Below are 26,969 nucleotides of genomic sequence, written 5' to 3' on the forward strand. Positions count from 1 at the left end.
AAAAAAAAAAAAACAGAAACACTGAATTTGCTGGATGACAAAATAAGTAAAGCATTTAAAGTCATAGGCATAGGCAAGGACTTCCTGAACAGAACTCAAATTGCCCAAAGAATTTTTTTAAATTAATAAATGGGATTGTATCAATTAGAAACTTATATACCACAAAGGAAACAATCAGGAGTGAAGAGACAACGTATAAAATGGTAAAAATTTGTCACCTCATCCTGTAGTACATGCTCCTATGGTTAAGATTTTAAATGTCCCCAGATGTCTCATGTCCTTAGAAGATGAAGTGCTATTCTCATCACTGGTTTATCCACTGATGAGTTCAGTAGCTGAATTTGCTACTGGGAGCTGGGTTCTGGTTGGAAGTGGGTCACTGGGAATACAATCTGGAAGGGTGTGTTCTTGTCCCCTCTCCTCCTTCTCTTTCTGCTTTCTGGCTGTCATAGAATGGGCCAATCTTTTCCCCACCAAGCTCTCGCAGCACACATTTCTGTCTGTAAGCTAGCCAACTTTGGACTGAATTTGCTGGAAACTGAGTCAAATAAACCTTTTTTCTTTAAATTGCAGGTGTCAGGTATTTTGTAGCAATAGCAGGAATTTGGTATCAAGAGTTAGGTTGCTTCTGTAATGATACCTGTGCTTGTGATTTAGAAGCCTTTGGAACTAGTTTACCCAAAGGCTTTGGAAAGGTTTGGAGATGCTAGCTAGAGAAACTTTAGAATGTTGTAAGCACAGTAAAAAGTTGGAGACTTACTTTGAATAACAGTTCCTTATTTTTAGGTGTTTTCTGTTAACAATTTCTTTAGTTTAATATATTTCAAATCTTCAAAAACAGTGAGACCAGATATAGATGAAATAAAGATAGACAGAGATAGAGATAGAGACAGAGATAGAGAAATAGAGAGAGATTTAAATGGGTGAAGAAATTAAAATTTAGAATACAGGAATTAGAAAGATTGTTACTAATGTATTACTTCAGAAGAATTCTGTAATTATAACTCACACAATTATAAATCCAGTTTAAAATCCCTTTCCCAGGTCAGTGTTCCCATAGTTAACTCCATGTCCATAGTTAACTCCATTTCCACAAAGCTGACCTCTTCCACTGTGAGTCGCCATGGTCCAGTAGGGTACACACTTAGCCCAAGAAAGACCACAGCCAGTGACTTCCGTACTTCATTAAAACAGGTGAGCAGTCTGGTCCCCTCCCTCAAGTTGGGAAGAATCAGCTCTGTGGGGCAGAATATGCCCTGAAACACCCCAGGAGATCAGGCTGAAACCATTCTCCAGCTGAACTATCTATGCTTAGTTAGACCCATTTCAAAAAAATACTTTCCTCCCTAAATTATGTGCAACAAAATTTCAATTCAAGCTCTCTTCAAAAAATTCAAACTACATCAGTATTCTATTATATTGATTTCTAAAAGCAATCCTGAAATTATATACATATATAAAACCTCAGATCAAATGGTCTATTAGTAACAGGATAGCTATTTATATCAGTATCCTTGGGTTCCTTCCATAATGTTGTGGTGCCAGGATGCATTCAAGAAAAGTAGAGTCAGAATGTAAATATCTCGATTCCTGTATAACTTCAGCTTGTCTTCATTGCCTTCTGAGTCTTTTTTATGTGACTTGGAAATAGTTTTTAAGAGTTTTTAAATCCTTGGATTAAGAAGATGAGGTGAATCCTGATTGGGTTGAATTACTAAATCCTTTAGTAGGGGGTATTTTTCTAAAAAGTAGTTAATTTTATTGGTACATTTTAGATATATGTAATCATCACATTCATTATATGGAATTTGTACTTGTACATAATATATCTTGATTCTTCTTTCCCCACCTATTTTCCTCCCCTCCCTTCAGCTCTTCTACCTCTCCTTATTTTCAAAGCTTTGTTTCTACTTTTTTAGAAATCATTGTGGAAATCGCTCAAAAAATTAAAACTAGAGGTTCCATTTGACCCAAGTATTCCCCTACTTCCCAAAAGAATTAAAAGCACTGTACCACAGTGACACATACACTCATGCTTACAGTGGCACAGTTTGTAATAGCTAAATCTTAGAAACAGCTCAAATGCCCATCAACCAATGAAAGGATAAAAAAGATGTGTTTTTTAATAAAAACACAATAAGGATTGCTACTTATCCTCAAAGTAGGATGATAGGTAAATGGCTGCACCTTGAGACCATACTCTTAAGTGAAATAAATTGGACATATGTGTAAATATAACATTGTTTCTCTGGTATGAGAAATTGAAAGTGTAAATAAGGACCAAAATGTATAGATATTGTATAATATCTATAATGTATAATAGATATCGTGAAATAGGAAGAAAATGTTCATATGGGGAGGAGAACTATAGAGGGGGAGGGGAAAAGGAAGAAAGAGAAAAGGAAAAAAGAGAAAAGAAAGACAAAATGAATTATTTTAATTTTGAATTCTACATTTCCAAAGTTTTTCTGACATCTAGGCAACATAAACATTATAAACAATAGACTATAACAATTTTATAACAAGTATGGCTGTGGTTTTTTACTTCCTGGGGTACATGAATTGCATACTATGTACATACTACAAGGACTTATTTTCATCAGGGCAGAAACATTTTTCCTGAACTTAGTGGGAGTGGCAGAGCAAATCCATCATGCCCAGAAGTCAGGAAGGAGAACAGAGGGATGACACAAATCAGATCTCACCAACACTGGCTAAAAGACATTCAGTACCATGTAGTCTGTGACAGCACATCCAGGAAGATCTTTAGTTATGGGAACAAAATGCTTTGGTGTCAAGAACCCTTTTCAGAGAGCTTTCTCAAGAAATCTGGAGTCACTCGTGTCTCCAGGTCCCAGTGCATGGGACTGTCTATGGCTGGCATGATGCGCCTCACCACTCCATGTCACACCCTAAGAGCACAGGAATCAGGCTCTGGCAACAATTCTGAGACCCACTTAGCCTAAACTCAAGAATGGTCACATAGACCATTTGAGATCCTTGGTCTCGCAACTGCTTGAGCTTTTTGTTGTTTGCCAGTTCTCACCCTGTCCCTAGTCCTTCCTCCTGCAACCCACTCTGTCCTTACCTGATCAGGAGTGGGGTTGCAGCTGAAAGTAGAGATGAAGGGGGAGATCTATAGCTAAGGTAATTATGATCCAAAACTTTTTGAAAGTAGATCTCTCAGACTCTTGTCATACCTTTGTGTTTCTGTTTTGCCAGTATATTCTTTTTTTTTTTTTTTGCCAATATATTCTTAATGCAGTGTATCAGACATCATGAAAAAGTGAATGGAAAGAACAAGGTGCATCAATAAGTGAAGGGATAGCTGTTATTATATTAAAACATTTCCTTCATTTATAAAAATCATTACAAAACTAATCCTTTTATAAACTTGTGATTTAAAAGAAGAGTGGATTTCAAAATGTATGCCCTAGGCGTACCATTTGTGTATCAATCATAATTCAATTTTTAAATAATATTGAAATCATAATTCAATTTTAAAACAAGAAGGAAAAAGAAAATCATTACAAGTGATGGATATGTTCATGATGTTTATATTGACAGTTTCAGGTTTATACTCTCAATCACATAAAGATGTATAATTTAAATATGTGCCCTTTTTTGTATACATTATACATTTTTAAATTAGAGTTTCAACAGAAAATAGGAAAATATTTCCACCAGACCAATCTTGTCTTTTTCTTCGTGGTCACTATTTATAGGATTATAAGATACCTAATTAGTCCATGAGACTTCCCTCTTATTGATCTGAATTCCCTTTGCATCTGGAATAGGTACAGAAATTCCCTGCCCTGTGCTTTCTGCTCCGTCTTAGGGCCGCCTGTTCCCCTGCACTTTGGGTGCAGGCTGCAGGTGCCTGGGGAGCACTGTGCGCTCACTGCACAGAAGTAGGTGGCCGAGTCACCGTGCTGGGAGTTTTGGATGTGCAGGGAAAAGTGTCTGCTGGCTGTGTTGAGCCGCGCAGTGAATCTTCCTTCTTCTCTATCACCACTGGAGTACATGGACAGCAGCAACTCGGGGCCTCTCCCAGGATACTGTCGGTACCACATGAAGTACCTAGAAGCACTGTCCCTGTAAGTGCAGTTGAGAGAGGCGATGGCTCCCTCTGGGACACTGAGGATCTCAGGACTCTGCTCCACCTCCTTCTGCTGGCTGCTCACCCCTGGGAAAAAGACAATAGTCAAAGAAAATTGGTTGAGTAGAGGACATTTATTCTCCAAAATGAATGTTATATATTAGTGAGGCTCCCGTTCTTCCTCATTTAGAGGCTAAAACCATTCAGTTTCTCTCACAGTCTTGGAAGAGACAAGTTCATATATTAGGACTTTATATTCCCATAAAAATGCCCAAACTCACAGATAAACTGAAGCCACAGGATCAGTAAGGAAACACTGAAGGATTCCATCGTTCGTCTCCCCACCCCTTTCACTGAGGGTTCAGCTTTTAAATCCTAAAAATGTGAGAATTCTTCAGACACTTCTAATTCTTCTGGCGTAAGAAACACAAAAATGAATAAAAGCATGGTTTCCCAGTTAAAAACAGAGGTTCTTTTCAACACTCTGGTAACCACCAAACACCTGCTTTCACGTCTCGGTCTGTCTCTGCCTCTGCCTCTCTCCCTTTTTCTCTCCCCTGACCCCCAAACACGTGCACACACAAACAGTCACAGTAGCACTGGAAAATGTCCTCGGAGTCTCTGAGAAGTTACTGCCATCTTGTGGACTCATGATAGTGCTAAAAACAATACTCAAAATGTGGATGTTGGTTATGTAATTGTTTAAATAAAAACACAAACACTTCAATTAAAAATTCAAGAAACACTTGCTTCAAGTCAATCCCCATATATCGGTGAAATATGTATATGTTCGTGTATTTTACATGAAGTGGCAATACACAAATACATAAAGTATTTACTCTAACTGGTTGATAGAAACTTCTATACTTCTCAAATCTATCTTACAAATGTGCATTTAGTACATGAATGCCCACAGAAGCAAATAGTATCACTTGAATACAATTTAAGTAAAGTGATGTAATGACAATACAGTTTAACACTAATTCCAAAACAAAATTAAAATTCCCTTCATTTTATTGTTCATTTCTGGGAATGGAATGTCTCCTTACTGAAAGAGACAGTATTTGAGTATTTGTTTCTTTTCGACAGTTAAACCAAAGATCAGTACGTTGGTCCAATACTCTCGTGTGGGTCACAATAGATAATACACTGTATCCTAGCTGTACTCTTGGATTTCTCACAGTTAGTTGGATGTGGGATTGTGGGAAATGTAATTGTGATTAATATGATAGATTTATTTAATCCTACTCTTTAGAACTCCACTGCAGCAGCTTTAATTAAATGCTTTTTGAGAGAAATTAAATGTATTTAGTCCCAATGTCTGTCCCATAGATTTATCACAATGGCTGGTGCAGTGGCATGTTCATGACTAAAATTTCTACATACTAGTACAATATAGGACAAGGAGCGGATAGGGCTGATAGACCATGTGAGTCTTTTTTATTCCATTTCTCAGAGGTATCCTTGTAGTGAGCAACTGTGATAGAGGAGGTAGAGTCCCTGCTGAGACAAAGATCAAGCTTGTTCACTGCTTACCATTCCCCAACCTCAGAGTTTCTGTGCTGTGACAGCCTCACTGCAGGTAGAGCATCCAATGCACCAATGATATCACATTTGACACCTCCAGGAGGGAGTAACTGAGGAAAAATACAAGTGTTTTCATGTTTGTTGTGCCTTTAACAGTAAAGTCCTTTGTCTCTGAACACAAGGGTATGCATCATTAAAATGGTGACCTAATATTTGCTTGAAAAAAGCTTAGAGTACAACTCTCTTTACTATTGTAAAGATATAAAGTATTTTTGAGAAAGATCATTTTCCCAAATTGAATGAAATGGACCCTTTTTGAAAGAAGTAGTATGTAGCCCCTTGTGGGAATCGCACGTTATTTCTGGTGAAATGCATTAGAAAATTTCAGGATAATTTAATGAAGTAAAGACTCCTTCTGCTATGGGCTCAGGTGACTATTAATCTTACAAAGACCCTAATACTACTCAAACAGGAAAAGTAGGAAAGTAATTAAGTAGTGCTTTGACCACCATAAAAATATTTAACAGTACCCTTTATAAATCTAATCTATAAAATGTCTACCAATTATTTAAATTTATTTCCCGAGGAAATTTTGCTTGTGGTAATGTAAAATAAAACTTTGACAGGTGCTCAAACTATTCTCCAGGAGAGGTCACTTTTTATTTCCTTGAGTTTTTGGTTATGTCTTTTTTCTTTCTATCATTCTGCTGTGTGGTTTCCCATTATAGGTTCCTCAGCCCTTCTGATAAAGAGAGTTCCCTTGGGCGACAGAAGGCAGAGACTCTCAGGGGGCATAATTGTGTGTCAGATCTGTCCTAGCACAGGAAGACGGCAATGTGACTCTGTGGGGAAGGGACAGGTAGAACAGAGCTGCATCCCTATCGAAGAGGAGACTGTACGGTAAGTTAGAGTTGATGAGCTGGTAATGAGAAGGAAAAGGGAGCGTGAGAAGAGGGCCAAGGAACATTCAATCACTCGTTCATTCCTTAGATACTTGTAAAATAATAGCAGTGGGTCAGTCACTAAGGATAAAAGGAATAACCATGGTGACCTGGTTAAGGTGGGGCTGTGAACAGCAGGAAGATCAGAGGAAGTCAGAGGATTTCTCTTCGGTAGTAGTATTTCAACTGAGGCCTGAATGGGGAAAATAAGTCAAAGTGGCTGAGATTTTGGGGAAGAGCACTCCAGAAGGGTGAAGAGACAAAGTGTGGGAAAGGATGTGGCAAATTCAGAAAACTGAAGGAGACCAATGTTGCTGGTGCACGGATAGCTGGGAACTGGGGGAGGAGAGTTAAGAGCCGAGACTGAAGAGTCAGGCCACGAAGTGTGAAGATGCTATATATGAGCCCCGCTCCACAAAACTTATGTACAGTCATCTTAGAATTTGTATTAAATTACCTACAAGCAAGAGCTCATCACATACTATGCATTAAATATATGAGATTAAGAAACTAAGCGAGAAAACGATTGCAGTCAGTTCAGATCGTTGGGCAGCACAGTGCCGGTGTGGAATAAAGGGTGAGCTCAGCCATATCCATGTGGAAATAACTCAGTGCCAGAGAGTGGAAAGTTCAGCCTTAATCCATACTTCAATTTCCATTATTTATTCTTCAATTATTTTCATCACTTCTTCCTATGTATTGTGCAAGAATTGTCCATTAGTTTGGAAAATTATTTTCCGATAATTAATCATTTGATTAAATCCATTTAATCTAATTCTGTCCTTACACTCTGTGTTGATATAGATGTTACTGCAGATAATGAAATGTATGTGTTGTAAGTTTAAGTAATTCTGACCAGGATGGTGTTATTTAGTGACAGAGACAGCATCTCAGCGCCCCTGACTTTAATCGCTCCGAGACCCTGCCGGTCATGGAAGAACACGAGAGAAGCGCCTGTGCTGGATCACAAGCGTCGGAGAATGTTCCTGTGAAAGAAACTGCACGCTGTGCACAAATCCAGCATTGAGCTTTATGACTGAGGGGAGCTCTTTTGGAGTTTTCATTTGTCTGTTTTATTAATTTATTATAATTTTATTAATATATTATAATTTTATTAATTTTATTAATTTACTCTTTAAACCTACACATACACCTGAAATTTATTATTTGATAAACAATTGCATAATGAATGCATTCAATTTATGTCTGTCCTTTAAGACCAAATTGGACTTTCTATTTCCTCATAAAGATCTCCTTGGCCTATTTTGTGCCACAGTGATCCCCGGAGAACACCTTTAAACCTTTTCTCCACATACTTGGAATTTTATCTATTCTTGTCATAAAGAATAAATTTGGGCCATATTTTTAAGAAAATGGATGTACCTTAAGACCATAATTTAATTAATTAACTTTACATTTTATTTTATAAAAAATAAAATTTCATAAAAGAATAATAATGGTCAACACACTGTGTATCATTATCTTCAAAGCATTTAGTCAAAGTACAAGACATGAGACCAGAATTATAGTTGGAACAAACAAAACACACAAGCTTAAACATCACATGGTTTCTGAGAAACCCAAAGTATAAATAATGTAAGAACAAAATAAAAGATGGATAATAGGAGACAGGCAGAGAGATCATTTAAAAATGGGAGTGGACCAAAAGTTGGAGGGAGGGGAAGAAAGAATGTAGAAGTGCAAACAATTAAGATGTGTTGTATACATGTACCAACTCCCTGTGGAGAAAGTAATCACTATGTACCACCACCTAATCTTTGACAAAGGGGTCAAAAAGACTCACTGGAAGAAAGATAGCCTTTTTAATAAATGGTGCTGGATAAATTGGCTTGCCACCTGCCGAAGACTGAAAATAGACCCAAGTCTATCACCATACAACAAACTCAAGTCAAAATGGATCACAGATCTCAATATTAAAACAGAAACACTAAATCTATTGGAAGAGAAAGTGGGTAAAAATCTTGAAGACATAGGGGTAGGCAGAGATTTCACAAACAAAAACCAAACCACAGGGGCTGGGGATTTAGCTCAGCGGCAAAAGCGCCTGCCTGGCAAGCGCAAGGTCGTGAGTTTGGTTCCTGGTACCGGAGAAAAACCGAAAAAACAAAAAACAAACAAACAAACAAAAAACCAAACCACATGGGAAATTCTTCAAAGAATCAACAACTGGGATCTCATCCTATTGAAAAGTTTCTGCACATCCAGGCAGGCAGTGCATCACTGAGGTAGGGCTGGGGATATAAGTTTCTGCATATCTAAAGAAATCACCAGCAGAGTAAAAAGAAAATCCACAAATTGGGAAAAAAATTTAGCTGAGTGTCCCTCAGACAAAGGTCTTCTATCTAGAACATATAAAGAATTAAAAAACATCAGCCCTCCCAAATTCAAAGACCCAGTACAGAAATGGGCATCTGAGATGAACACACATTTCTCAGATAAAGAAATACAAATGGCAAATAAACACATGAGAAAATGTTCAACACCACCAGTCATTCAAGAAATGCAAACTAAAAAACATTGAGATTTGATCTCACCCCAGTAAGAATAACTATCACTAAGAAATCAACCAATAACAAATGCTGGTGAGGCTGTGGAGAAATAGGAACTCTTCTCCACTGCTGGTGGGAATTCAGACTGGTGAAGCCACTGTGGAAATCAGTTTGGAGATGTTATGGTTTATGTCTGTGTGTCCCCCCCAAAGCCTCAAGTGGCCATGGGGCAGGCTTTTAGAGTTTGATTATGGGTGTGAGAGCTGCACCGCCCTGGGGTGGATAGTTTGCATATGTAAGGGAGAGGAAAAGAGTGCTTGAGGCCATTCTTCCCCCATTCCTCGCTGGTGTGTGGTTGTTGCTTTTGCTGTGTTCTGCCAACCTGAGCTGTAGCTCTCTGCCATGTGCCACTCTGCTTTGTAATCTGCCAAGTCTAGACTAAAACCACAAACTGTAAGCAAAATAAACCTTTCCTTCCTTAATTTTGGGCATCAGATATTTTGTCCCAGCAGAGAGAGAAAAGTAACCAAGACAGGAGATTTCTCAGCAAACTAGGTCTAGAGGTCCCATTCAACCCAGCTATTCCCCTTCTGGGTATTTTCCCAGAAGATCTGAAAGCATCATATCACAGCGATATATGTGCACTCATGATTATAGCAGCGCAATTTGTAATAGCTAAATTGTGGAAGCAACGCAAATGTCCATCCACTGAGGATTGGATAAAAAAATTATGGTACTTTTATATAATGGAATATTGCTCAACTATAAAGAAAGATAAACTCGAGGCTTTTATAGGTAAATGGTCACAACTAGTCCATACTCATAAGTGAAATAAACCAGATCTGCATGTGTAAGAAGCATATTGTCTCACTAGTGTAAGACCTGAAAGAGTGAATAAAAACTAGGAGGTATGATAGACATTGTGAAATGAAAGGAAACTGCTCAAAAGTAAAGAGCAGTTGGGATGAGGGAAAAGAGAAGAGAAAGAAGGAGAAATTATGTATATATGTATATATAGGATACCTAACATAGTTGCACTACTGACTTCTATCACTGTACTGAAAGGAACAGTTAATGATTAATTATTCAATCCATCTTGCATGTCTCTATTTGTTTTTCTCTATTTCTTCAAAGTGAGAAACCACTTTGAAGATATCAATACACAATACAACAACCATTGTTAATTTCCTACCACTTTGTCTGTGATTCAGTACTGCTTGTATTTGTTATCATGTTTTCCTTCTTTTATTTTCAAAATAAACTTTAAAAAATTGAAATTAAAATTAAAACATCATGAAAATGAAAAAAAATAAATTTACATGTTGAGTAAGGATACCTTGAGTCTATGTAGACATTCAGGTTGAAGCCCAAATTCAATCATGTCTGCTACACACACTAGCTCACTAGAGAATTTATACAGAATGTAGTAAACAATGCCCTTGCTGTACCTCCTCACCTATTGACAACCTCCAGGTTGAGGTTTGGGCACTGGCTACAGGTGCTTAGGGGGCACAGTGAGGCCACCACAAAGACAGGAGAAGCAGAGTGGCTGAGCTGGGAGGCTGCAGGGAGCCGTGCCTGATGGTTGGATCCAGGTTGCTGTGCACCTTCCACCCAGTGTCCTGCTCTCAGAAGAACTCATGATTGTCACTGGAACAGGATCTCCTGGCCTGTCTGTTCCACTTCAAGTTGTTAAAGGAGCTACAGTGTAAATGTGTTGAAGAGTGCAGTTCTCTCCTTGCAGAACAAACTCTGCTCCATTGGGTTTTGCACTCACCCCTGTTCAGATAGCTATGTGGAACTGAGAAATGGATACTCTGGTCTCAGTGCTTTCTAATTTGCATTTCTTCCTTATGTCCCACAGGAATCCTAGCTGAATTAGGATTTGACCCCATCCTCTTCCCTCTTTCCTCCCTAATGTGCTGCACTGTGCCCCAAACCCTGTGAAAATACTCCCTGACTTCCTGTGTCAGCCTGGCTAAAACTCTCCGTAACTTACAACAAACAAGAAGCTACTAAGTTCCCAAGGATTCTCAGATGCTTCTGTACTTTTATTCTGCAGACGTGTGTGCTGAAATCTGACCTGTCTATCAATGTCTTCCTTCCTTGTAACAGTAAAGGAACTTTTCAAGAGTTTGTCCTTTAACTCAGAGACCAGGTCCAGCAACACACATTCTTGCGTGTAGGTAGGGACAATGCAAAGAGTGCCACCTTGGAGACAGAGCTACAGTTGCTCAGAACTTCTGAGTAAGGCTTTTGCTTAGTTTCCTACTGACATTTTGTAATAGGATGTATAATATCAGCTTCTATATGTCTACATAAGCAGAGTATATTACTAATTAAAATGCATATTTGAGAACATTTGAATTCTAGGTCTATGTGACATTAAATAGAAAAAATAATCTTTAGTTTTCTCATCTAATAATAGATATGGTTAGCACAACTCTCTTCTTTTTTTAAGAAAGGTTATTGCTACATTACAGATTATCTCAGACTCCCTACTTAGCACAGAGTGTCTCCAATTTCCAACCCTCCTTCCTCAGCCACCAGATTTTTCAGAATACAGGGATGTGCCACCACGCTCAGCTGAGTTTTGAAAGATTTAAAAAAAAGTTCATGTAAATAGTCTGTGAAATGGTTACCATGGGCTTCAAATAAAATATAAACTCTTAAAATAGAGATTTTTCTCTGTTCTATTGTCTACTACTATATCTTTACTTTCTAAAATGTGGAATGTGGTCTGCTTAGAAGTAAGTACATGGTAAATTCTAACAGAATGGATGGTAATTTTTGTTGTGGTAGTAGGTGGCAGAATTCTTGTCATTCATTATGATTTGGAAAAATACTTTAAAGGCCTATTTCTGGACAGGCATGGTCACATGTGCTGAGGATGAGCAAAGCCCTAGAGTTCATGGAATTATGTTCTAGTGAGTGGGAAGATGGACAGTTAAGCTCAGATGCCAGCAAGTTTTCAATGCTGAAAGTAATGAAAACTTTCATCTTATTGCTTCCATTGTCTAGGTGAAATAGAAATCCAAAGAAAAGGGAAATATTTTGGGATTCACTATATATTTGAGAAGAGAATTAGAAAGTAAGAAAGTGGAAAAGATATATATTTTTGTACTCCTCCCCCATATAAATCTGTATGTATATTACTGTATATATTATAATTTAAATCTGTAACACCTAAATAATATAGATATATTTTACAGTTTTTATATATTTTAAGAACACTTATTCATGGTAAAATCATTGTTAAATATGTATGGATGCTGATGTTGCTTGTATTGTAGCAGATGAGATGTCAGTGATACTGCTGTGGTTTGCATGTCTCCTCTAAAGTTCATGTGCTGGAAACTTAATTTCCAAGACAACAGTGTTGGGAGGTGGGGACATCTCTAATAACATCTTAGGTCATTAGAATTCTACCCTCATGAATAAATTTAGGTCATTACAATATAAAATTGTGAATCTCCAAGAAGACAAAATGGGAGAAACCCTAGGTGAACTTTTGCATAGTGATAATTACTACATAAAACACTGAAGGCTAGATCCCTGCAAGAAATTATTGAAAATGTCTTCTCTATGAAAGGCAGTACTAGTAAATAAGAAGACAAGCCTAAGCTGGGAAAGATCATTGCAAAAGATCCAGCTGGTAATGGACTATTACCAAAACTACACAAAGAAATCTTAAAATTCAAAAATAAGAAAACAAACAAATCAAAAGATTGGGTGAAAAACGTTGAAAGATTTTATCAAAGATACATACTTATGGCAAATAACATCATGAAAAGATGTTCCACATCATAAGTCATCAGGGAAATGCAAATTAAAAGATACCACTAACATATCTATTACAACGCCAAAATAGGGAACATGACAACAAAACATGCTGGCGATGCCACGGAACAACACACACTCTAATTTATTCTTGTGAGGATGCAGAGTGACACAGACACTTTTGGAGACTGTTTAGAAGTTTCATATAGATTCTTTCTATGTGACCAATCGCTCTGGTTAATATAGGCCCAAAGTCATTGAAAACATACATCCACAGCAAAACCTGCACAGAGATGTTGATAGCAGTTTTCTGTTAGATGTTGCCAAAATCTGGAAGAAACTAATATGAATTAAGTGAATAAATAAACTGTTGTTTAGCCATCAAAAAGAATATTATTCAGCAATCAAATGAAACAAGCTATCGAGCCATGAAAGACATGGAGGAAAGGTACATGCACGTCACTAAGTGAAAGAAGTCAGTCCAAAAGGCTTCACACTTTATGATTCTAACTAAAGACAATCTGGAAAAGGCAAACTGGAGCGACTGAAAAGGTCAGTGGCTGCCCGGTGTGGGGTTGGGAATATGAACAAGAAGAGCACAGAGGATGCTTAGCACAGGGAAAATATTCCGTATGACTCTCTAGTGGGTGACAATGGCATTAACTGCTGTCAAAATCCGCATACTGTGAAACACCAAAGGTGATCTCTCCTGTGAAGCTGGGACATTTGGAGACTGTGACGTGCGGCTGGTGAATGAAGCTCCACCAGCCATAACAAGCAGGCCCCTTTGGATGCAGAGGCTGCACCCCCTTTATGCGAAGCCATAGGGTTGCTTATTTGGGGCTGTGTGAAAAATTTTTGTAACCTCCTCTCAATTTTGCTATAACCTAAACTGAAAATTAGATCTTTGAAAGTGGTGGGGCTTTGCAAATACATGACGGGTGGGACAAAGGTACTTACGAGGAACAGAGACAATAGCCTAAAAATAGGCAGACACTGAGTGGGTAATGCGATACACAAAAATGTAAGTATCTAAAATGGTACCTGCTTCTAAGTCATAATTAAATGAATTATTTTTGTAGGAAAAGAAAGTGTAACTGATAAACAATAATTGAAAAGATCCATAATAATGAAATGTGTGGCAGGAATAGTGACACCAGTCACCAGTGCTTGTCGTGAGTTTGTGACACATCTGTGGGACAATTTTAAGTGCCACACATTGCTATGAGTATGTCTCCTTTCATGTAAGATTTAATTTTCCTACATTGAGTAACTGACTATTCTGTTCTTCTGTTTTATTTATATATATATTTTTTAATTCCTTACTTTTTAATGTGCTACTCCTCAGTTCATCACAGGCATTTCAAATTGTCTGCCTGCTTTGCAGTCTGTGATGGAAGAATGATGGGTCTGTTATGTATATTCTACCTGGATCTCCTCTTCGCCCTTCCTCTTCCAAACACTCTCAAAACACACAGACACACACGTGCGCGGGTGCACACACACACACACACACACAAGCACACACCCGGCATCAGCTTTCCTGACAGTCTGAGGATAACTTGTGACTTGATTCCCACACCGTCACACAGGGTTCTGCACACATTCGATGCTCCATGATCATTTCTCTCGCCAGGCTTCGGTTTCATCTTTACTTGGTCTGAATGAAGCTTCCATTTCTGCATAAGTGAGTTTTCATTTCTCCATGTCCACCACTAATATCGTGTTGCTCTCACTGCTGTCATCTCTTTGCTGGGCTTTGTGGGCTCATTGCCCTTTCAGTATCTTTACTTTTTAAGAGAGTGTCGTGGGGATAAAAGAAAACATGCGTGCGTAACTTCACTGGGACGGTAAACTGACTCATTTGAGGTGGTGTTAGACAGTCATAGGATCTATGCAAATAACCTGGGACATTCATCATTTTGACATAAGTAATTTCTTCAGCTGTGTTTACATCCCCCCGTTTTTTGAGAGGGTCTCACTATGTAGCTGAGGCTGGCCTCAAACTCACGCCGATCCTGCCCTGCCTCAGTCTCCTGAGTGCTGAGATTGAGGCCTATGCCACTACAGCCCGCCCCTACTTTCATTTGAGTATCAGCCATGTCTACCTTATGATTTCCCCCAAAATAGATCCTTCTTCTACATGAGAAAAACCTCTTTCAAATATTTGCATCTTTCTTAACACTGTGTTTATGTTCTTCTTGCTTTCCTCTCTTCCCTTCTTTCTCTATTAAGAGTCCCAGGCTTTGGGGAGGCTATAGCTCTCCCGTCGCTTGTCCTTCCGTGTTCTGTTAGGGAGACAATAGTAAGATGTCACATTTGACTCTAATAATAAGACATCAGTATCCACCAGGGTGACCCATTTGTGGGGGTTGGACTTTGCCTGCAAATATAAGTACAGAGCATACAACACTGGCTGCCTGGGTTTTATCTTAAAATCATTTTAGCCCTGAATAAAGGACTATCACTGTAAAATTCTGCTTTCAACTTCACTGGTGCAAAGCTGACTTGGGGGTGTCCATTGTTCATTCTGCTGTGGAAATTTATAGGAATTTTCATCAACCACACAGCAGGGACTGTGCTGAAAGCACAGTAGATCCCAGAGGCAGACACCCAGCAGCCAGGCCCCTTGTCCTGGCTCAGAGTTTGTGCTCGGCTCCCCCTGCAGTTCCTGCCACTGTGTCACTCACAGCACAGTAGTACACAGCCGAGTCTGACGCTTCCACTGAGGCTTTCTCCAAGTGGAAGGAGCTGGCGGCTTTATCATATGTGGCTTCAAATCCTTTGCTTCTTCCCTTCTCATTGGCTGTCATGGCTTTTAGGAGGAGTTCTGGACCTCCTCCAGGGTACTGGACATACCAGAAAAGTGCAGGGTAGCCTGAGGCTGTGTAAGTGCAGTTTATGGTCAGAAGAGCCCCTTCTGTGGTGGTCAGTTGGCCTCCCATCTGTGTCACTGACTGTCCGTATCCTGTCTGTATCCTTCCTGGGGAAAAAAGTCTGTGTCATTTCAGGCATAAGCTCTTAGAGAAATTGAAAGATTTTGTGAGATCATAGATAAAGGAGTCTGCATTGCAGAAGGCATTTTACTTACCAACTACTAAGACTATCACAGTCACCAAGTGGGCAGCAGTGTTCATCTTCAGGATATTGCCTAAGTCAGGTTCCTGATTCTTTACACGAAGAACTGTTGAAGTCATAGTGAAGTGATGAGCCTAAGCCTAAAAAGACAGGAAATGAGGTTGTGTTAGGAAGCTGCGCCCCCTGCTGGACAGGGACTGATCTCCAGCAAATGTTTTTCTGGACTTAGAAGTCGGAAACATGTTCTCATCCCTGGTCTCATTTGCAAGGATACTCAGACTTCGGGTGGCCTATATCAACTTGTATGACAGCTACTGTAATTTCGAAGGTCTTCCTGTTCATAGGATATTACCTGACATGAAAACGACCCCCAGGGCATCACTTAGCCGTTCAGTGCCTGTCAGAATATATCAATTATGTTTGACTTTTTAATTCAGGACTTTATATCCTTAGGTGTATACTGTGAGACAGCCTGAAATCCAGTAAATGACATAAAAGTGACTTCAGTGAAATCATGTTGTTATCATATATTTCTGTTTTTCAGCACGGTCTCTAATGCTACAACAGTTAATAGATGTTCAATTTTGCAAAAAAAATTAAAATAATGATTACTAGTCTTTGGTAGTTGCTACATATACAAAAATACTTTGCATGTTCTAAATTAATGTCAATTTTAGGAATATTACCTTCTTAAAATTTTATTCATACACTTTTGACCTACATATGATCACATTCTCCACAGAGAATTTTTACCTGTACATAATATATCTTAATTCTTTTTTCCATTCCTTTCCCCTCCCTTCAATCCTCCTCCTCATTTACAAAACTTTGGGGGCTGGGGATTTAGCTCAGTGGCAAAGCGCCTGCCTGGCAAGCGCAACGTCGTGAGTTCAATTCCTGGTACTGGAAGAAAACAAAAAAAAAAAACAAACTTTGCCTCTATTGTTTTCCTTCCATTCTTATGTTTTTAATCCCTATTCCCTTTCTTCCTTCTCCCTCCTCTCCCCCTTGTTCTCCTTCCCATTTGAGCATTTCTTCTTATGGTCCAATATCTATCCACCATTTTGGTCCTTACTTACCCTTTGGTTTTCTCACACAAGAAAACAATATGATATTTAAACATGTGTGTCTGATTTATTTCAGTTAAAATTATGCTGTCAAGGTGCATCCATTTATTTCAAAATGTCTCAAGTTTACCCTTCTTAGGGATATTATCATTTTAAGAAAAACTTTTCAGGAGAAAAAAAGATCACACCATGCCATCAATACTCAAATATTCCTGAATGTCAGTGTCATTGAAAAGTTAAAAGTATAAGCCCTGGACTGAAGAACTGTCTTCAGTTAGATTACTGAGACTCTTTCGAACGATCTGAGATTATTCGTTTCCTCCCACCATTTCACTTACTCCAAGCAAGAGGACCAGCTATATGAATCAGGCAAGTGCTCATGCTGGGTTCTAATGGAAGTCCAACCTCAAAGACACTTTTCACTTTGATGAAGGCTTAGCCCATTTTCTTAGAGTTCAGTTTCCTCAGATTTGGTTAAAGGTGGCCTTACATCCAGAGTTAACCTATCAACAGATTCTTTTACATAGATAAAGAAACGTTTTCTTTCTCCCTCTCTTCGCCTTCTGAATCATATTGTCAGAACCCAACACAGAACTATGAGAGTAAGGCATTTTGAGAAGCCAACTACAAAAATCCTCTTCTGATCAATGGCTTGAGAGAAAAATATGTCCTGGTGTTATTGGTTTGTAAAACACAGTAACAGAGAGTTCAGGTTTACAAGTGGCTGTCTTATGAGTGCCGTGTTCTATAAATGGCAGGTTGTACAGCAGTGTGAATGAAGTGAACACCACAGAACTGCACACTTACAAATGGCTAAGATGTTTTACGTCACGTTGAATTTTATCAACTAATATGACATCATCCATTCTCCAGTGACAGGAATTAAAAGTTACCAATATAAAAGGTTTTCACTCAGTTTTTCCAGAGTCTCCATAAGCAGCGAGTCCACAGCAGATGAGCACAGCTTTGCTACCCCTGAAACACCGAGTCCTTGCATGAAGCAGACAGCGAGTCCACAGCGATCAGAGCTCTCTGCACGCTGGAACAACCCATGGCCACGCTCCCCACTGTGGCTCTTTGCTTTTTACCCTTTTCATTTATTTTTAAAATTTTATTTGTAGTAGTACATGTTTGCAGTACACAATGATTATATTTGTCACGGGGCGTTGGCACATGGACAGAAAACATCCTAATTCTTTTCTCGGTCCTTCCCTTCTCCTGCCTACCACTTCCCTCCATCTTTTGGTCCCCTTCCATGTTGCAAAAGATCTATCTCTTGTTTCCTATTATTTGCCTTTTATTTTGCTCTTTATTTGTATTTTCCCCTTCTAGGCATGCTCATGAAAGAGTGAAGGAGATCAGATTACTGTGAGATGTGACTTCCATCCAAGTGAAGCTTGGAGCTTTATCATCCAGCCAGGGCTGGTTATAAAGGTGCAGAGTGAAAATCTGAGCTCTCTTGTTCAAAGACCAGAGAAATTGCTATTGAGAAATATAAAGCTGTCTTTCCAAAATAATCTGTTGCTTATAAAACACATAGGATTTATACGACCTATATATAACAATATAACATTACTAACTGCAAAAGAATGTGTCCTAAGTTTATATGAAAAATATAAAACATTACTTTATGAATAGAATGTCTTGATTAATCATAAAATTTTTCTGCCTTCTCTTACTAGATTTTCAAAAGTTATTCTTTCAGCAACTTCATTGTCAAGCAGTACAATAGAAAGTGATGTCAGATGCTCTTGAGAAATGCAAGTTTGCACCAGAACTTTTGATAATTTCTGGTTTTGAAAAATGATGTAGCAGATACTAAAGATTTTAAGAGTATTTTATGCACTATGACAATATTAGCAAAAAAATCTGATAAAGTAGTTTGAAATATAAATTTTAATAAATCTACAATTGATGTTTCTAGTGAAACAATTATCCTAAGATGATTCACTCCTCATACAAGTCCACTTCATGTAAGTCTGAATTTTGTTTTAATTGTAATTTACACAATAGCATTCTGTGTGTTCTAATAGTTTCTGTAACTCAGTACCTGAAAATGGCTTCATGATTTGTATATAATTCAAACTTCTTGCTTTTACATCACATTGCTACTATGTATCTTCAACCATAAGGAAAATTAATTTTAAAATTATCTGTTGTGTTAATAATTGCTTCATTGTCAAATTCTTGTCAAAATACTGTTTTTCTTCATAAAGCTACTATCTTTAAATTTAATTTTAATGTCTAAGACTGTGCAATTCACTCTACAATGTGACATCAGCTTTAGACCAGAGTTTCTGAACCTTTTGAAAGATTCTAATATTTCCAAAATAGTGTATTTAATTGTGTATATATACGCCTTCATTTTGTAATAATTTGCTAATAATGTTTATTGGCACGTACTTCTAGGTGCTTCATATTACTAGGGAGCTCTTAGCATGCACGTGCACCTGGAATGGGGAAACCAACTGTTCAGTTTATAGGTGTCCACTGTGCCCTTGAGTCTGAGCTTTCCTACATTCCTGTTGTAAAGCCCAGTGTTTCCCATAGGCTCACGTACACATCCCAGCCTCTTATCAATCTTCACTCCCATAGCACAAGCTCAAAGACAAATGCATTAAGAACATCACAGCAGCAATAGCAGAACATGAAGTCACCTTCTAGGCCCTTTGTGGGACCGAGTCTGTGGACTTTGTAGGCCACATGCCCAGGAAGCTGCACGTGCTTCCAGCTTCCCTGGAGCTGCCTGTTTGTCCTCATCTTAGTTCTCAGGATTCCAGTCCTTCCCAGACGATCCCATACATTCACATACATGACCTTGAGAGGCTGAAATTCAATTTGCCTTGTAATGGATGCAGTCACAAGTTAGAACTTTGCGTTTGCTTTTCAAGGTGTTGCTGCAAGCTTTTTGCCCATTTTTGCATACCACAAATGATGTAGGGAAATCTGGAATGCCAGATTCACTCAAAATGCAAGGTCAACGGATGTTAATATCAAAACAGGAAAAGTGCAATGAGCTCTTCTGGAAGGTGCTGTTCAGAAAAGATCGCAGTGCATCTGTTCCATTGTTGTGAGTGAACACAGAGTACAACTTTATCAATAAACGTTGTTGTCCTCGTGGAGGCCTCTCCACTGGCCGGCTCAGAGCACAGTCGCTGGTATCAGATGCCCTCAGTGGGAAATCCTCCCTTGCTTCACTGGTTATCAACCATGTGAGCTCAGAAAACCACTTTTGCTCTATAATCTTCAGTTTATTCTTACATAAAGTGAAGAAATATTGTCAGTACTTAGGTCATATATGGAACCGCCTAGATAGAGTGACTGACACTGAATGACAAGAAGAATTCTTTTTATTATATTTGTTACAGATTTCAAGTGTGAAAAAGTCAAAATGCAAATATATGTATATACATCTCACTATATATATCATACACTCTCATTGCATTTCCATGAAAATTGAATAACACAGAAATATCTAAAATACCAACTCATCTCTTTTCAATTTATTGACAATCATGAATTTATCCCAGGCTTTTTCATCACAGTAGCTTAGGAGCAATTGATGTGCTCTGCCAGGGGATCCACTGCACCAGTGCTTTGGGCCCTGCCATCTGTACCAGTGGCTCTTCTCCCCTGCAAAATAATTTCTGGAAGAGAAAGTGTACGAACCATATAAAGCAACTGCACTGAAAAGCCTGAGGTTAGCAGAAGAAACACTGGTGCAGCATGAATAAGGAAACCAAAGCTGTGCGCGAGGCTGGGCGAGTCTGCCTGAGGCAGCTGCGGTGACTCAGCCCCAGCTGCAGTTTGGGGCCAGGCTGCAGGTGACCTGGGAGCGCTGTGCCTCTCCTGCACATATGTAGGAGCCTGAGTCTCGCAGCTCGGAGGCTGTGATTTGCAGGGTGCTAAATCTCTCTTTGGAATTAAACGTTGACTCTAGTCTTCCATTCCGCTTTGTCCCAGTAGTCACTAAGAACAGATTGACGAGGCCGCCTCCTGGGCTTTGCCGGAACCACTGCACACTCCTCATGGTGGCAGAAAAATTGCAGGTCAGTGTAGGGCTGTCTCCCTCCCGGACACTCAGGGCTGAAGGGCTCTGTTCCACCTGCTCCCCTCTCACCCCTGTTTGGAAAGAGAGAAGCAGACACACATGTGGACACTGGGGAATCACTGAACAGTTTCCAAACCCGGACAATATCCCAGGACACGCTCATGAAGACGGAGAACAGTGCAGGGGATCTGCGTCAGTCCTCCCTTCCCTGCCTCGCATGTCACGTCCGCAAGCCCCTGACCCCGGGCGGGGGCCCTCAACTCACAGCAAACCTGCACCCACAAAAGCCCCAGCAGGGCTCCCAGTTTCCTCTCCATGGCTCCCGTCCTCGTGCCTGGGGCGTCCTTCTCCAGGCTCTGGAGGCTGTAAAGCCCTGTGCCCCAACTTGCTCTTACAGCAGCAGGTGCCCTAGACTCACTGAGCAGGAGTCCCTTCCGGACCCTTGCAGCTTCTCAATCAAAGCCCGCTCACAGTTGCCAGAGGAGACTATCCAGTAATCACTACAGTGCCCCCTAGTGGATTAAAACCGTCACTACAGGCCACTTCAGATCAGCAGACAGCCCTCACACAACCTAATTTTCCTGATGAAGGCAATGCAGATGGTCAGAAGTCAAAATGCCTAGATTGGATGGAGGTTTAAAAAAGAACTACTGTTATGGTTTGTATCTAAATGTCCCCCCAAAGACTCATGCAGTTATGGGGGCAGGCTTTGCAGAGGAGGCTGAATCTAGAGTTTGTGATTGATTCATGGTCCAATGCTGGCATTAAGAGTGTGAGTGCTACACCCACCCTAAGGCAGGTAGTCCATATACAGCATAAGGGACGGAAGAGCCCTCCCCTCACCCCCGTTGCTTTTGCTGCCTTCTGCAGCCATGAACTGTTGTCCCTCTGCCATGTGCCACCCTGCCTTGGAGCCAGCAGATTATGGACTAAAACCTCTACAAACTGTGAGCTAAAAAATCCTTTCCTGTCTTTAACTTTGGATGTTGGGTATTTTGTCTCAGCAATGAGAGAAAAGTAACTAAGACAGCTGTTTTTAGGGCTGAGGATGTAGCTCAATGGTAGAGTGTGTGGCTTTGGGTCCCAGCTTTAATAACCAGCACTGCACAAAAACAACAACAAATTTGTAAAACATCGTTATATACAAATTAAATATTACAGTAGGTTAGCAATCATCTTGAGCTATTCATTTGATTTCTTTAGTTCAAAATAAATCATAAGAACTTATGAGCATTTCATTTGGAGTGGATAACATGGATTTATAAAACGAGAAGAGAGAGTACGTGATAGTTTACATATAGTTATAATAAAATCAAAGAGTAGTAATCTGAAAGGAATGAAAACTGAAAGCTGTGTGGTCCCAGAGGCAGGAGATACTAGGCATGGGATCCCTGAACAAACACTTGTGGAGGATATGGGTGCCCCCCCCAACCTCACCCTTTTTGGTTTTTAAATTTTGTTTAAATTTTTAATGTATTTTATTAGTACATGTTATGAATGGTATCTAGATGTCCCTCCCAAAGCCTCATGTGGTCGTAGATCAGGAGTTGAGTGGCTGGATTAGGGTATGTGGATGTGGATTAAGGGTGTGATCCTGGGATTAAGAGGGTGGAAAACAGAAGCTCCCACTCTGGGTAAGGCTGGCACCAACTGATAGGCTTATAGCCCGGATGGGATACAAAGGGACAGAAAGAAGGCAGGCTTGCTGCTCTGCTGCTGCTTACTGCTTTGCTGTCTCCTGCCTGCTTTGCCATGGACTGCTTCTACTCTGCGACATTCCTCTGCCATACCACCCTGCTTTGGAGCCAGCCAACTATGGAATGAAACCTTTACAATCTGTGTGCTGAAATAAAACTTCCCTTCTTTAACTTTGGGTGCCATGCATTTTGTCTCAGCAAAGAGAAATATAACTAAAATAGTACATGTTTGCAGTACATAATGATTACATTTATAGGTAAATATTTACCATGACTTTTATGGATTTTTATTAGATTTAATTTTAGGAAAATTTTATATATATATATATATATAAGTGACAGTAATAAAATACTACATATAAGCCAAAATCTCTACTGACTCCACCTACTAATTCCAGCCCTTTCATTACTCATCACCCTAATTTGTCCTTCTTCTTTTCAATTTGGAGGTGATGCTCCAAATCTGTGTCTATTTGCAATCATATAACAGATGTATGAAGCAAGAGAAAATAGTGTTTATTCTGCAGCATTTTACTTCATACAACATAGTGCATCACATGCATACCTTTCTGGAATGTGCTTCATAAACTTCACAATAAACCTTGTAGGTCTTATGACACCACACATATGGCCCACTGTTCCCTTGCATGGTATTATGGGCATAGTTTAGTTTATGCAACCCTTCCTCTGTTGACCAACACTTAAAGTGTTTGTGGTTAATTAACTATGACATGTAACACTGCAGTGAACTGCTGAAGCATTCCTTTTATTCATGTGTACATCTGTTTCTCTAAGAGAGACACGAAGGAGTGAGGGAGTGAGAGATGAACCTTGTGGCCAGTATGTGGGGATCTCTCCAGGCCAAGGGAAAACCAGGGGGAAAGGCATATACAAAATTATATAAATATAATATAATTTAAGAATGCTTATGGTAAGAACAGGAATATACTACACATTTTCTAAAACACTAAAGGGAAAAATGGAAGCTTTTTCAATGCAACAGAAGACAGACTGAAAAAGAAAAAAATATAAAGACTACCTCAAACAACATCAAAACACACTGAATCCGAACATATCAGCAATCAAAACATACATAAAATAAATGATCTCACCGGATCAAAATTAAAAATCCTGTTCCATACTGAAGTTGGTCTAAATATGTACCATGTTTAGGTAAAACGCAAAGACTGCTGAGATGCTCTGGGTGTTTCTGACCTCTGATTCTCCTCAGCAAAGGAGACTAGGTCTGCTGTGGGGAAGATGGCTGCAAGGGCTGTGATCAAGGGACTCTTGTCTGTGCAACAGCACCCTCTAGAGGTCAAATGAAGGACTCTCCACAGGAAACTAATCTGTGCTTTCCATCTGCCTGGGATATAACAAAAATTTTCATTGAATGTTTTCTCTTTCCTAATCTGTACTTTGTAAGCCTCTATAACCAATTACATTAAACTTATTCTTAATGAAATATGGAGCCTCTAAAATAATGGAGTAATTTACCCTAGAGAAAATGAACACGCAATACTGCTTATTAGATTTCAGAGTCCATCACCGTATGACTGGAAAAGCAGTGTTGTGGTTTTTTAGGCAGACACATTCAGCTCACCTTCCTTTGGCTGAGCTTCTGATGACCTTTCTAGCAGTGAGTTTCCAGTTCACAGAGGATGTGATAGGCAGAAGAAAAATTATCTTAGCTGCTGACAAGAATAGGATCAAATATGGTTGAGTGTAGTAACTGGATCCCAGATGCTAGGGAGGCTGAGGCAAGAAAATTTCTTGAGTTTAATTAAAAACATGAGACCATGCTGGGCAACATAACAAGATTCTGGTTTGCCCACATGAGCATACGTGTGTTTGTGTGTTTGGTGAGGTGTACAAAATAACAATCTAGAATGTGATCCTTATTTAGAACAATGAAGAAAGATTGACTTTGTCTGTTTCAAGCAGGATTACAAAGATTCAGTGGCTTTAGATCAACAATAGTGAAAAATACAGTATTTAGGTAGTTATAAAAAAGTCCATTGCCTTCTTCTCTGATATCACTGCAGAGTCAGCCAATTCCGGGTTGCACACGATGGAGGAAATGAGAAGACCTGAGCATGTACTGTAGAAACAAGGCTGACAGACGATGGCGTTGCACAAGATGACGTAACAGTGTGTGAAAGGTGAAGGACAGAGTGAAGTAAGTGCACCTCAGTGTAACAGGTGCTTTACATTATTAACCCACTCCAGCAGATTGAAAAGGGAAAAGCCAAAACCATTTCCATTCGTCTGGTAACTGACAAATGTGATCATTCTATCCATTTCTATTTAAGATAGAAATAAATGTTTCAGCCAGAGCAATTAAGAAGCACAAAGAAATAAAAAGCACACAAATAGGAAAGGAGAACGTCAATTATCACCATTTGCAGACATTATCCAGTGTATATGAAAAACACAAACCTATACTCCTGATTATTATAACTGATAAATTCAGTAAAGTTGTGGTACACAAAATCAATGCACAAAATCAGTAAGCTCATCATTGTTGTATAAGAATGCTATTGATTTTTGTGTGTTGGTTTTGTGTCCTGCTAGCCTGCTAAATTTGGTTAACTCTAACTTTATGTCTTCCTTTTTATGCAAAACCTTTTTATTTCTGTCTCTTGTCTGGTTGCTTGGCTAATGTTTTGAGGCTTTCTTTTAAAAGAAGTGATGGTAGTGGGCAACCTCATCTTTTTCTGATTTTAGAAGGAAAGCTTTCAGCTTCTCTCCATCTAGTACGACATTGGCAGTAGGTTTGTGATAAACAGCTTTTATCAGCTCGAGCTGAGGTCCCCCTGTGTTATTTTCTTCAGGTTTTCTAATCATGAAAGGATGTTAGATTTGTCAAAGGATTTTTCTGCACTTACTGAGACGATCATATGATTTTTATGCTTGCTCCTGTTTATACTGTAGCAGAAGATGCCCCCTCCCCTCGGCAAGTACACTTCAGTTTGTTAGTTGCCCAGGTAATAGTTTCAGTTACAGTTCTGTTACTTTTGCTTTTTTAGAAACAGCTGGTCACTGTAATGCATAATCAGTCACTATGATGCATATTGTAAGAACTTAGACCCAATTGATGAGCCATTCTGCCTCTGTACTTCCTGCTTGCTTATTCCATATAAACCCTAGACCACCAGAGATCAGGGCCTGATAATCTGGGAATGATCCCAATCAGTGTCCATTGATGTAAATAAATCTGCCTCCAAATCCAGGGTGTTGTTTCGGTGTTTCTGCATGCCATCCCAATGAGATGTATTATATTGGTTGGTTTGCCTATGTTGAACTATCCTTAAATCCCTGGGATGGAGACTACTTGGTCTTGAATATTGACATACCACAAGAACCAACGATGTACCACACTTACCCATAGAAAAGAGGTCTATATCTGACCAGCACATGGATTTCATTCAATAAGACAAAACCCGCAGTTCTTTGATACTTTCTTTCTCTTCATGGGGTATGAAAGACTGTACTCTGATGCTTGCACAGTGACACTGGGGAAGCTCTTAACTTTACACAAATTCAATTTCCTTTCCGTTAAGCAACTTGTCACTGTTGGCTCTGGTCTTGGCACTGGTATCACCATCTCATTCACTTCTTATAATATCCACTGTGCTGGATATTACTAATGCCCACATAGAGGAATGAAGAAACCAAGCATGAAATTTATTAAGTTATCTGCCAACATTACTCAGTTAATGAGTATACTTTGTAGCCCGAATCACACTGTGTTTTATTTTTCATTTCAAAATCAGTCACCTTCACCTCTGGCAATAGATCAACAGCCAGCCGGTACTCCTGAATCCTGTCTTGCACCGTTACTGCTCCGAAGCTCACTGACATTGGTTCAGCAAGGGCAGCTCTTATCACGTTTAGGTTTATCTACAATTTGTCATGACTTCTAGAGGGCAGGAAGATCAGAGTAAATGTTACGAAATATTTTAGTAGGACACCAGGGGGCAGCACTTCCGCCAAGAACTGCTAAAATTCTGGACACGTGGTGTATGCTGCAGCCTGACTCTCAAGAAAGGAAAATAAATTCAGGCAGAGGTTTTGCAAATTGGTGACGTTCATGTGAAGACATAAATAGCAGAGGAAAACCACATAGATATTTGGGGGAACACTGCGGGCAGAGAGGGCAATTCAAGGGCAAGGGTCCTCATACAATTACGCTCAGTGTTTCAGGGACATCTCCTCC

At 39.4% G+C, this 26,969-nt stretch overlaps 2 gene segments (V, D, J or C); both read right to left on the bottom strand.

Annotated features, from left to right (window-relative positions):
- Positions 1-26,969, bottom strand: part of LOC102015697 — a gene marked incomplete in the record, with an annotated part of 840,941 nt that overhangs the window by 644,820 nt on the left and 169,152 nt on the right.
- LOC102012932 lies at positions 20,422-21,502 on the bottom strand. The segment is given in 2 exon segments: positions 20,422-21,124; positions 21,319-21,502. Coding segments are annotated over 2 exon segments (384 nt in total).

The sequence above is a fragment of the Chinchilla lanigera genome, unplaced genomic scaffold (genome assembly GCF_000276665.1).
Source record: "Chinchilla lanigera isolate Chin_1 unplaced genomic scaffold, ChiLan1.0 scaffold00008, whole genome shotgun sequence".
Lineage (NCBI taxonomy): Eukaryota > Metazoa > Chordata > Mammalia > Rodentia > Chinchillidae > Chinchilla > Chinchilla lanigera.